At 57.5% G+C, this 12,586-nt stretch overlaps 1 protein-coding gene across 1 annotated transcript; it reads left to right on the plus strand.

The window, feature by feature from the left end:
* The first annotated feature begins 1,492 nt into the window (after positions 1 to 1,492).
* Positions 1,493 to 8,936, plus strand: PAQR3 (progestin and adipoQ receptor family member 3). Its single transcript, XM_084266673.1, has 7 exons — positions 1,493 to 1,755; positions 1,830 to 1,992; positions 3,018 to 3,173; positions 4,259 to 4,456; positions 5,809 to 5,899; positions 6,218 to 6,366; positions 6,796 to 8,936. Exons 1-6 carry the CDS (start codon positions 1,571 to 1,573, stop codon positions 6,358 to 6,360), a joined length of 936 nt encoding a protein of 311 aa, XP_084122799.1. The 5' UTR covers positions 1,493 to 1,570; the 3' UTR covers positions 6,361 to 6,366; positions 6,796 to 8,936.
* Positions 8,937 to 12,586: the final 3,650 nt, after the last annotated feature.

Consider the following 12,586-nt stretch of genomic DNA (forward strand, 5'->3'; position numbering starts at 1 on the left):
AATGGTGGGTTAGTAGTAGAAATAGTCAAGAACTACTCTTGACCAAAACCAGCTTAATTTGGGTAACCTCATGGTGACACAAACATAACCGAAGTTGGGGGTGCCGCAGCACAGCTGGCTGTATCGCAAGGTCTAGGACCTGAGCGCCTGGTCTTTACTGTCATCCTTGGTTTCAAACACCCATCACCCTGCACCTTTTACTTGACAGTGCTCATCTCTCTGCCACGGGGAAAATCTTTCATACTTGTGCCACCATCCTGGAGAAACACTCTCACAGTTCAATTCATGACACGAAAGACTTTGCAGAGCTCTGCGGGGCACATCCCTGGCAGGGAGGAGCAGGTGAATGGGGATTACCATTCAGCACTCCTGTTTGCAGGCTGGTGATACCCAGCAAATTACTTCCCCCACTCTCCCCCTTTAATTTGGAAACAAAAGAAAAAAGCAACTAGCAATACCCATACGACTCTACTTACAGAGATGAAGAAAATCTCTTGGAAGAGTCTTCAGTACTAGGATAATTAATTTTTTTTTTGGTGCTTTGGGGGAAAAAATTGCTAATTACGGCTATTGCAATCAAGCAGGGATTCTGATTGCTCTTGCAAGGGGCGAGCAGAGCTCCCACTGGCCACGCTAACGCACAGCACTTGAGCCAAACGCGCCCCCGGCCCAGCAAGGCGTGCGGCCGCCGGCCGGCCTGCCTGCCGGGGGGCTGCTCGCCCCAGCCAGGGGCTTCCTCCAAGGCTCGGAGACCTGCGCCAGCCCCCGCGACACAGCCCCCGGCCGTTCCCTAGCCGCGTACCTTCCGCTGCAGGAGCTGCGCCTGCGGGAGTGCTGCTGCTGCCTGCCTCGCAGCGACGCCTGCTCGCTGCGCTCCCGCACGCCTCGCGGCGGTTGCGGGCGGCGCACACGCCAAGGGCCAGCGGTGGGGCAGCGGGCCCGGGAGCCCGCTCGGACCCGGCCCGAGGGAGCCCCGGCCCGAGGGGCCGCCTGAGGGGACTTCCCGACTGAGGGACCCCCGGCCCAAGGGAGCCTCGGCCTGACCGGACCGCCCGCCTGAGGCGCTCCCAGCCTGGGGGGGCCGCCCGCCTGAGGTACCCCCGTCCCGAGGGATTCCCAGCCTGAGGGGCCTTCCGTCCGAGGGACCCCCGGCCTGAGGGGACTCCCGCCTGAGAGGGACCCCAGCCCGCCAACGGCCGCCCCGCGCGCCCCTCCACGCGCGGCGGGAAGGAGCGCCCCCGCGCGCCCACGGCCAGCGCTGCGGACTCCGCGCAGGCGCCGCTGGAGGCGTCGCCGCGCTCTGACGCCATCGCCCCGCGACGTGCCCGCTGCCCCTCCCGCGGCGCCCCAGCGCCCTCACGGCCGGTCCGCGGGAGGCGGCGGGACGGGCCCAGGCGGGACGGGCCGGGGCCGGGGCCGGGGCCGGGGCCGGGCCGGGAGGGGCGGGCCGGGGGCGGGAGGCCCGAGCGGGCGCTGCGGGCCGTCCCCGGGGCGGCGGCCCGTGCGGGCGGCGGGGGGCCCGGCCCGGCCCGATGCGGCGGCGGGGCGCTGAGGCGGCGCGGCGGGCAGGATGCACCCGAAGCCGCCGCGCAGCGCGCACTACATCGAGCTGGGCGGCTACCAGTACTGGCCCGTGCTGGTGCCCCGCGGCATCCGCCTCTACACCTACGAGCAGATCCCCGTCTTCCTGAAGGACAACCCCTACATCACCGACGGCTACCGGGCCTACCTGCCCTCCCGCCTCTGCCTCCGGAGGTGAGGGGCCGCGCCGCGCCGCCCGCGCCCCGCCCGCCCCCGCCCCGCACCGACCCCGTCCTGTCTCCTCGCAGCCTCTTCATCCTCTCCAACGAGACCGTCAACATCTGGAGCCACCTGCTCGGCTTCGTCCTCTTCTTCACGCTGGGCATCTACGACCTGACGGCCGTCCTGCCGGCCGCCGGCGCCTCCCGAGAGGACTTCGTCATCTGCTCCGTCTGCCTCTTCTGCTTCCAGGTAGGGCCGGGTGCCGGCCGAGGCGCGGGAGGGCGGCGAGCGGCGGGGGCGCCCGCCGGGATCTGGCGCCACTCGCGGGGCCGCAGGGCCAGACAGGCCCGGGGCCGGCCCGGCACAGGCGTCCCGTTGCTCTCACAGGTACCCCGCAGGCTGGGCTCCGCTGGGCTTTGGCCGGGTTGATGTGTGGAGTGAGCAGGGCAGGACTGAGCCGAGATGGCCTAGGAGAGGGTCTGTGAAACACACCTGAAGCGTCCAGGCCGTATCTCACAGCTTCCACTGGGTGCTGGGGTGCAGCACCCAGCCAGCGTCAGGCACTGCTGAAGGGGGTCACCCGCATCACCCCAACAATGAGCCACAGCCCCATGCTGCTGGCATGGCAGCAGGGCTCCCATTGACTGCTAAAGCTCCTGCAAAGTCCGCTGTCTCTAGAAGAGCATGAAGAGATCAAGAGCACTGTATCTGTTCCCTGAGGAGTGCAGGGTGCCTTTGTGTAGCTGGAAGTGGGGAAAACTCTCTGGCTGGCATGGAAGGCGCTGCTGTTGTGTGTTTCCCTGCTGCTCTGCAGGGAGACACAAAAACCATTTCTCAGGGAAAATAATCTGTGCAAGTAAGCAGCCTGAGCGTAGGAGTTTAATTCCCTGTGTGCTCCCTCACTAAATAACCTGAGTGCCAGGCAGCTGGGGTGGATTTGGGTATCAGTTTGTGCTGGTGGTAGCTTGGCCAGGCAGAATTCACCATCCCATGGCCCTTGTGCAGACATTGCTGGTACCTAGGGCTTGGTAGCCCAACTTGTAGCTGTGCTGCCTGGGGTTCTGGCCAGCCTTGCCAAGTTTTCTGTCGCTCCTTTGATCCCCCAGAGACTCTTACATCCGTTGCTGGTGATGACTGGCAGGAATTCTCCACCCAGTTGCACTGCAGAACACCTCAGGGGTCATTCTCATGCCCAAATCTTCGGCGCTGAAGCTTGCTGTGTGGCCTGTGAGATGTGAAGAGATTCATGGGTCCCTGTTTGAACCTTTGTACAGGTGTGTATGCTGTGCTCAGTAGGATATCACCTCTTCTGCTGTCACCGCTCCGAGAAGACCAGCCGGCGCTGGATGGCCTTAGATTACGCGGGCATTTCCATCGGCATCCTGGGCTGCTACGTGTCAGGCGTGTTCTACGCCTTCTACTGCAGCAACGTGAGTGGGAAGCGCTGCCTGGTGTGGCGAGGGGCTCCTGTGGCCTCGGCGTCACCGGTTCCAGGGGGTAGGAAGGGAGCTCCCTGCAGGGAGCCCACGCAGTGTTAGGCAGGAGCCGGAGCTGGGAAGCGAATCCAGCTCCTCCCGACAGGGGCAGAGGAAGTGGTGGCAAGTGGTGGAAGTGGTGGGTACAGTTATGTGAAGGCAGGTGAGCTTCACAGCCCTGCCTTTGTCAGGTGCGTGAGGCCGGTTATGGGATGCCTCACCCTCCAGGAATTTGGGAGTCTTTTCCCCAGAGGTGGCTTGCCTGAGGCAGAAACAAGCTTTCCTTTGGCAGGGGCTGAGTAAAGCCATCTCCCTTCAGAGGCCCAGCTTACATCCATGCCCACAACAGGGCAGTGGCTGGTCTGCCTCAGCAGAGGTGTGTTTGAGATGTTCTGCTCAGGCCCAGTGACCTGCAGCCAGCACAGCCACACACCCCTTAGCTCTGCTCCCCGTGCCCTGCAGCCAGCACAGCCACACACCCCTCAGCTCTGCTCCCCGTGCCCTGCAGCCAGCACAGCCACACACCCCTCAGCTCTGCTCCCCGTGCAGAGCCTGGGGCAAAAGGGCCTGGGCTGTCCCAGCATCCCTGCACCAGCCTGGGGTGGCTGTCCTGCCGTGTCCCCTCCCAGCCCCTCAGGCACCCTGCTCACTGCCATGGGCTGGGGGGGCAGCAGGACAGGCCTTGCCTTGGTGTAGACATTGCCCAGTGACACCTAAAGCTGTCGGTGTGTCCTCAGCACTGTTCTCATCCTAAATCCAAACCCAGCTCTGTGCTGGTTACACAGAAGAAAATTAACCCCATCCCAGCTGAAACCAGGGCACGCTGCCTGGTAACGATGCTCTCCCAGTGTGCCCACAGGCTGTCCCGTCCCCTCAGTGACAGACACAGGTCCCCTCAGTCAGCCCCCGTCGCTTGTGCTCACAGCAGTGATGGGGAACTGGGTTAGTATCAGGGTTCAGTGATGTAAACCCTCTACCCAGAGGCTGTCCTACCTGTGATAAGAACACCCACAACCTGCTTCTGTTTCTTTTCTTCTCAGTACTGGCGTCAGGTGTATTTAATCACTGTGCTGGCGATGATCTTGGCAGTGTTTTTTGCTCAGATTCACCCCAGTTACCTCACGCAGCAGTGGCACAGGCTGCGCTCCATCATCTTTTGCTCAGTGTCTGGATATGGAATTATCCCCACCATCCACTGGGTTTGGCTCAATGGTGGCATTGGTGCACCTATCGTGCAGGTAAGAGAAAACCAGAAGGGAGTAAAGTTCCTTTGTGCTTCTCTCTGACTGTTCTCCCTTGTCCCTCTCAATTTGGGAAAGGTGAGGGGGGGAAGCAGCCGAAACTAAACTTCTTCAGGCACAGAATTCTTCTGGATGATACAGCCCCAATGTAAGCACTCAGATGTTTAGTGAGAAGCAGTGAGAGCAGTAAGACTGAGTCTGCTCTGCTGGTTTAAAACCAGAGGGTGAGAAGGGAACCTGGGCACAGATGGCTGAACAGCCCGTGCAGGGGTGCCGCACCCTCGCTCCCAGGCTGGGAGCTGAGTGGGCTGCGCAGCGGGGAGCAGCCTGGCTGGTTGCTCCAGCTCTGCACCTCCACAGCGTGTGAGGGAGATAGGAACCAGCAGACACCAGTGCCACGGTTACTCGCTGCCTCTTCTGGTCCCTGGGCCAGCAGCAGAACTCAGTTATTTACCTTCTCAGCCCTCAGCCACTTACCCAACCCTCCTGCACCATCGCTGTGAGGTGGCTCAGCTCCTGCTGCTCAGCATCAGTCTGGAAACAAGCAGCGTGGCCCCGCCGAAGGCAGCAGAGTGCCCCAGCAGGAAGGCCCCACACGGCTGCAGTTACCTGTGCTGGGGACAAGGTTCCTTTTCCCAGGAAGCCTGAGCGACCTGCTGGAGCACTCACCTGGGGAGACAGGTTCACCCAGTCCAGAGCTGCGGCTGGATGTGGGAGAGCAGCGCGTGGGAGCCGGTGCAGCCTTCACCCAGGGCGCCTGGCACGGCCCTTCTCACACCCCCACAAGCCGCAGTCATCCCCCAGCCTCCCCATTGTGTTCCTCTGCTGCAGCAGAACAGCAGGTGTGGGACACATGGTGTTTCTGTGCTTCAGGAAAACACTCTGCTCCTGGTAACAAGCCCTCCTGTCAGAGACAGCTACAGGCAGCTCCTGAAGGGGCTGTTTGATCATTTCCTGCCCGGTGTGTACCACTCCCAGGTTCCAGGGCTGCAATCCCACCTTGTGAGCGAGACTTTGCACCCCAGCTGTCCCTGCTTCTCCCAGCCCCTCTGCCTCAGGTCGGGGTACTAGCAATCATCCTTTTGCAGGCAGATTTCACCTCTGCTGCAGGCTGCATGGGAACACTCAGTAGCTCAGGTATTGAAGCAGGGAGGTTGTGAGAAAGCAGCTCTTTCCCCATCCAGATTTTCCCAAACTGGTTTTTGCTTCCCTGTTGGATTCTGTCTGTACACGACTGGCAGTGAAGTGAATGCAGTTTTGTTGTGCCTTTTTCTTCTTTGTCTTTGGATTTTTTTGTTCTGTGCTTTTCACCTCCTGACAGAATAGGAGAGCTTCCTTTTCTTTTGCAGGAGTTTGCTCCACGTGTAGTTCTCATGTACTTCATCGCTGCTGTAGCTTTTCTCTTCTATATTTCCAAAGTTCCAGAAAGATACTTCCCAGGTAGGAAATCCTCTTATGGGTGGTTTTTCTGCAGTTAAACTTCCTGCAGTGTCACAGTCCTGTCTCTGTGTCCCAAACTTCTGTGAGGGCAGGTCAAGCATGTTCCCTGTGGAGCATGTGCATTTGTTGTGCTCATGTTGTGTGCATTTGCATCTCAAGAAGGCAGATGACTCTGGCCAAGCTCATTAAAGAGCTTTCCCAGCCTCCCAGCAAGGGGAGGGTAGAGTTGAGCTTTAGAGGAGCCGGATTGCTGATTGCATTGCTTGGGTTATTGAGGAGTTTGACAGGCTAACGTCCTGCCCTTTCTCATCCCCACAGGGCAGCTGAACTACCTGGGCTCGAGCCACCAAGTATGGCATGTCCTTGCCGTGGTGATGCTGTACTGGTGGCACCAGTCCACCATCTACATCATGCAGTATCGACACAGCAAGCCCTGTCCTGAGTACAGCCCGGACCCGTGAGCGAAGGTAGAGCAGCTCCACTGGTGGGAATACGATACCCTGACAAGGGTGGGGTTAAATAATCCCAGGTCTGACTCCCCCTCAGGCTCAGTCGGCCTCCCCAGTTAGCTTCCACCAGGAAAAAGCTGGCTCACGTGTCAGTAAGATACTTCTCTTGGAGCAGGATGATACTCTGCTCATCTGTACCCATCGGTGGTGTGAGGCTGCACGAGGCTGCCACGGCTGTGAGCAGCTTTAGGTCGGGGGTAGAGGTCTGCCAGATCCTGGCCATCCGTTTCACACTCCTAATAGTGGCATTAGTGTTTGTTCTGAAGTGGCTTGTCCTCAGTCTCTGCTCAGTTTTGCAGCCTACTGAGCATTGGGGTGGATTTTTTTGAGATCAGGTGGGAGTTGGTGATTATCTCTGTGTGATGAGCTGCTTTCCTGCTGTTTCAGAGGCTCTGCGATGGATTTTCTGACTTGGAGGGTCTGGACCTTACAGAATGAGCCGAGCTATGAAGTGAAGCACTGAAGCAGTTTCTCTTCTGACTTCTGGACTCTACCCTGCTTGCCAAGATGGTGGTGTTAGAGCCTTGAGAAGCCCAGAGCTTTGCCCAGGATGTGAGCTGCATCTCCTGCCTGCAGCCAGGTGAGACACACGTCTCCCCGGAGCACGACAAGGGAGAGCTGGGCTGCAGCACTCGGCATGCAGATCACAGGGGTGATTTCTTCACACAGCCAGCACGAAGAGCAGGACTCCCTGTTACCCTTCCCCAGCTAATGGGCCCGTGCACGGGGCTGCCTGGTTTTGCTCAAGCAGCATTCCTGGCAGCTCAATTCTGAAACCACCCGAGCTGTGGGACCTGGCTGGGACCTGAATCACACTGTACAGCCTGTCGCAGCCTGCTGAGCCTCTGAGTGACCTGCATGAGAACGTGTTACAGGGAACTCAAGTGTCCTCTCACCCTTCCCTGGACTAGATTTGACTCTTTTTCTGGAAGATAAACTCACGTGTCATCCACCATGGCCACATCTTCATCATGGGTACTAAAAATGGCCTCCCCCAGCTGGGGTAGTGCCCTTCCTTCAGGAAATGTGCCTGGATCCCTTCAGCCATTTGGAATTAAGGGTCTGAAACGCTCCTGGAGCAGCACTACGCTGCGTGCTGGTGTTTGTTGTGTCTTGCAGTGAGAGTGGCAGAGAATCGTTCAGTGGGATGAGACAGGAGGGGGCAGCCTGCGGTGGGCTCAGACCACTGAAGGGGTGAGATGTCACTCTGCGCTTGTGGACCTTGTTCCTGACACCCCCTGACTGCCATCAGCTCCCTGCAGCCGTGAGAAGCATCCCTGACCCCTCTGTGCTGGGGAGACTGGAAACACAGAGTGTGTGGGAGAGCTGGGGCTCCACACGGTGCAGCTGAACCGGTGCCAGTTTGTCAAACAGGATTGGATTGCCTTGGATTTGGGGTTAGAACCCACATTTTTTTGCAGCTTCCACAGAGCAGCTGTGCTCGTGCTTCCAGCTCAGTGGAGCAGCTGTAGGAAATGCTGCTGCTTCACACAACTGAGTGCTTGTCAGCACTGGGTGTCTGGGGATTACCCTGCTGGCCTCGAGGTGCTGCTATGACCTAATCCCAAGAGTCTGGGCCTGGAGCCATTGAGGCACAGGATCCCATCACTGCGTGGCAGCAAACAGCCCAACTGATTCTGCTTTGAGACAGGCAGGAACCTTCTGCTCTGGGGCCATGAGCAGCCCGGGCTGACCCAGCTCCAGCTCCCCCGTTATCTGCAGCTCCTCCCTTGTGCCGGTGGCACAGCCGGCGCGATGCACAGGGGTTGGGGTCTTGTCAGACCTGAGGCCTGGGGACAGATGGTGCTGCTGGAACTGCCCAGGCAGCCCTGGGAAGCTCTTGCCTCTCTCATCTCCAGGGAGGTTTCCCCGGGTGGGATTTAGGTTCCTCAGCGGGGGAGGCTGTGCCCTCCCACGGGCCTCCCAAAGCTGCCTCTTCCCTAGGCTAAAGGTGCCCAGCCAGCTCCCTCAGCCTCTCCAGGGGTGTGCCAAGGAGCTGCTGGACAGCGATGGAAGCAGAGCATCCGCAGTTGGGATGGAGATGGCAGGACCCCAGTGTCCCGGCTGTGTGCTAGGAAGTGATGCTGCCCTCTGCCCCTTTCGGCAGGTGGAGCTGGGGGGAGGTTCCCAACTGCAGAAAGAGGAAGTGGCAAGACCTGTGTGCTGACGATGCAGCTCCCACACCTCACCTCACAGCCTTTCAGTGCAGACACTGATTGGGGTTTTTTCCCCAAACAGCCAGGCAAGTCTTGAGTGTGCTGACTGGTCACCAGAATACAAGCTTGTTTCCAGTGTCAGCTGAACAGTAACATGCAGAACATGTGTGGGTACAGAAGCTGACTGAACTGACCTGAGCTGTTGCCAATGTATTTTTTTTTAATGTAAACTCTAAATGCTGCAGCAGTTTGAGGGGGAAGGAAGCTGACTGCTCAGCTCCACGTTTTTATGACCCTGACAAAGTTTTTCAAGCTGCATGATCATCTTTTATGTCCTGTACGGAACCTGTAAATAAATTTGGGTTCACTGGCTGTTTCCTTGGAATAACACTGTTCTTGTGTTTCACATTGTGAAGGGACAGACACGAATGTCACCCCCAGGCAGCGTCTGTCACATCCCCTGGGTTTCAAACGTGGAGGGAGACTCTGGGGTGATGAAAGCAGAGGGGGAAGCACAGGCTGGTGCTGGCACTGCCCGCTGCAATCCCGCACACAGGGCAGGGTGTGTGGGGGGAACAGTCTGCACTGGCCACAGCTTTGCCACCTACCTACTGCCTGTAGACCGAGATGGTTTCCCAGGGGGGCCCCATTTGTATCCAAAGAGCTCGGTGGTGTCTTCAGCAGGAGAAGGGAAAGTCCAGACAGACTCTGCTTCCCCTCCAACAGCAGAGCTCTTGCCCAGCTCAACTGGTAAAACCTGGTTTTGGACTAACAGAAGTGTCTCAACTGCAAGTTAAAGTGTGAGCAGGAAAACACAAACCAAAACCTCCCCACATTTATAACCACAGGGGCTGGAAACAACCCAGCCCTCAGGCAGAGACGGGCAGAGAAGGTCTGGGCAGGTGCGAATCCTGCCCCTGTGTGCAGCAGGGATGGCTCTGTGCCCTCTGCTCCCACAGAGCACATCCAGTGCTTGTAGGACACGTGTTACCACTAACCTGGGGTTGCCACACATCCTCTGCCCCTCGTGCTCCCCAGCGCTGCAAACCACAGGCAGGATGCGGGTGGAAAAGTCCATGCTGTGCATGGAAAGGTACCTGTTGGAAGGAAGAATTCACAGCCATGGGGGTTTGTCTTCACTTGAGCTGGAGCCTCCAGTGAAACTATTCCCATAGGGATTTGCTTGTACCAGGCAAGAGGTGGAGGAAGGACCAGGCAGGACACGAGCTGCTGTTCAGCCACTGTGTCCTGCTGCCGCTCTGCCTTGTCCTGAGCCTTTTCCTATTCATACCCCACTTTACCCAGGAGTGAAAGGGGCACAAGCAGCACCCAGACAACCCACCCTGGTAACTGAATCCCACGAGCCCTGTGTCGAGATGGGGCACAGAGCAGGAAACCACATGGAGCAATCTGGCTCCCAAAAAGGGGCCAACTTGCTGCCAGCAGCGAGGGAAGGCATCCCCTCAGCACTGCTCTGCAGGAGGGCTTTAAGGGGTAGTACCGAACCTAAGGAGTTAAAAATAGCACGTGATTGACAGGTTTTTAACAAGGGGACAGAGAGGATGGGGCAGCAAGCACCAGTGTTTCAGAACACGGAGCCTATGGCCACAAGAAGCCATCAATGGGCAGCAGCACTGCTGGCAGGGAGTGAATGAAAACCCACCTGGGAATACCAGACCTGCGAGTCACCGTTACCACATCTGTTTATTTAACAGCTGCAAGTATCTCCTGACGTACATCAGTGTCACCAGAAAGTTAAAAGTTCTCTGTTTAGTGGTACACAAAAAAGCTTTAGAAACTCTGAAGTCTAACCAGAAGTGGAAGTGTAGTTCAGGAAAGTGCACTTAAAAGCTGAATGCCAGCAATTTTAAAATAGTTTTTATGCCTCTTTACTATTAGGTGATGCCTTAGTCACAACCGCAGCTATACACACAGTCTCCTTGATTCTCCTTTCAAAACAAGCTCTCGGAGAGTAATGCAGCAGCCACTCCTTGCACCTTCTATCTTCTCTCACAGTCACTCCCTCAGGTCCCACCCAAGTGATTGTGGCTGCTGCGTTACTAAAAGCACAGCAGCTCCGAGACACGTGATGTGTGCGAGCATGTGTATGTTTATATATCCTTCTCATATATAAAAATACACAATATAGTATAAAAAACTCCAGATAAACTCTTATTCTCACAGTAGCAAACGTATCAACTTATTTCACAGTACTTGGTATTACTAACTGGGACACCCAGGACGATTACAGGTCACGTCCTCTGGAGCTGCTGGTCGTGGGCCCCGTGTCAGGGGTCAGGCGAAGCGGCCACACGCTGCTCCAGGCCCTCTGGAGTCTGCTGAGGACACGGCCACCACCACGTGCTCTGGCCACTGCGACCGGGGGCAGCTCAGCAGGACCCCAGCCCTGATCTCCCTGCGGCAGCTGCCTCCAAAGCCCCGCGGTTCAGTCGTTCAACGTGCTGCTGGAGAAGCTGCAGAATTGATCCTGTTTTCTGATGGAAGTGTCTGCTCCTGACCTGGCCGTTACGGCAGACACAGGGTCCGTGCCCAGTGCAGTCAGGTCTCCCCAGTCTTTGCAGCAGCCCTTACACACCCCAGCAGAGGCAAGAGGACATCGTGCTCCCTGACAGTACCATGTTTCATCTGTCAAACAGCAGAGCTTTGCTGAACTCCAACCCCAGCATGGGTCTGGCTGTGATTAAACAATATACCACCTGCAGAGACAGCTTAGCCAGGCACACCCATCTCTGCTTGGGCCCCAGAGAGCAGGACACAGTTTAACTCTAGAAATGAAGGAAGTTATGTTTCTGCAGAACCCTGTCTCGTCACCAGGATACAAAGGACACGGTTTATTAAGGCCATTGATAAAGCAAACATCATTGGTCACAACTCACACACAGCCAGAGGCATCACAGCCGTTTAAGTGATGGAGATTTGATCTCACCTCTGACCTTCACACGATCTCACTTCAGCTCTCCCATCCTGTAACGAGCCCACAGACACACCCTCCACCAACACCCCAACCAACACAGCACCAGGAAGACCCCAGCGCTCTTCAGCCTGATGTCTCAGGTAAGCAGACCAAAACCCAAGGGCTGCCTTCCAGCCCTCCTCTGCCTGAGCAGCCAGGCCCAGCCTGAGCGTGCAGATGGAGCCGTCTCTCCCTTTCCTCCCCCGGCGCCCAACGGCCGAGCCAGCCCCGGTTGCCTTTGCCCCAGGAAGGCGGTGGCCATGTGGACTGGCTGCGCTTCAGCCCTTGCGACAGGTGTCTGTTGTTTCACCGTCACCCGCCCCCTTGTCCCACCACTCTGTCCCAGCAGCTCTTCAGGCCCCTATGTAACAGCCCGTGAGGAAGCCGCAGGAAGGCGGCTCGTCAGCACGTGCAGAGGAATAAAAGAACAAAAAGAAGAAGAAGAAAGAACACAGACAGTTAACCTGAGTATCAGAAGATGCTACAAAACTTGGCGTGCGCTTCTCACAGCCTTTGGCACAAACCCCGGGTGAGAACAGTAGTTATAAAGCCCAAGAAGCTCCCGTGCAAATAGAGCTGAAACACTTCTACCCATAACCTTCTAAGAGCTGAATTCGTAAGCCCCACAAAGGCGCATTTAACATCGCCCAGCACTTACTGCAGCACCTCACACCTGCCTCCGGAGAACCACGCGAGGAGGATAAAGGCCAGGAGGTGCACAGACCCCTGCCAGTGCCCATCAGGCTGCAGGACCAGGGGAAGCAATCCTGCACGGACCCAAGGCCTCCCATGACTTGTGACATGTGGCTTCCAGCCCACACTGGAAGGGATCCCCCCTCTCCCCACAAGCCAGAGACTGGGGAAAAGCAAAGGAGGGGCACCCCCAAAACACTTCACTTTGCCTCCAGCAGAGGCCACAGCACAGGGACACGCAGCAGGAACGCTTCTCTCCTCCATACATAAACCTGGAGTTATCTCCTCGTGCGCTTTCGGCAGAGCAGGGAGCACAGTTTGAGATGAGCTGGATCGCCACGGACAAAGGCCAGCA

The sequence above is a fragment of the Gallinula chloropus genome (assembly GCF_964237585.1).
Source record: "Gallinula chloropus genome assembly, chromosome: 7".
Lineage (NCBI taxonomy): Eukaryota > Metazoa > Chordata > Aves > Gruiformes > Rallidae > Gallinula > Gallinula chloropus.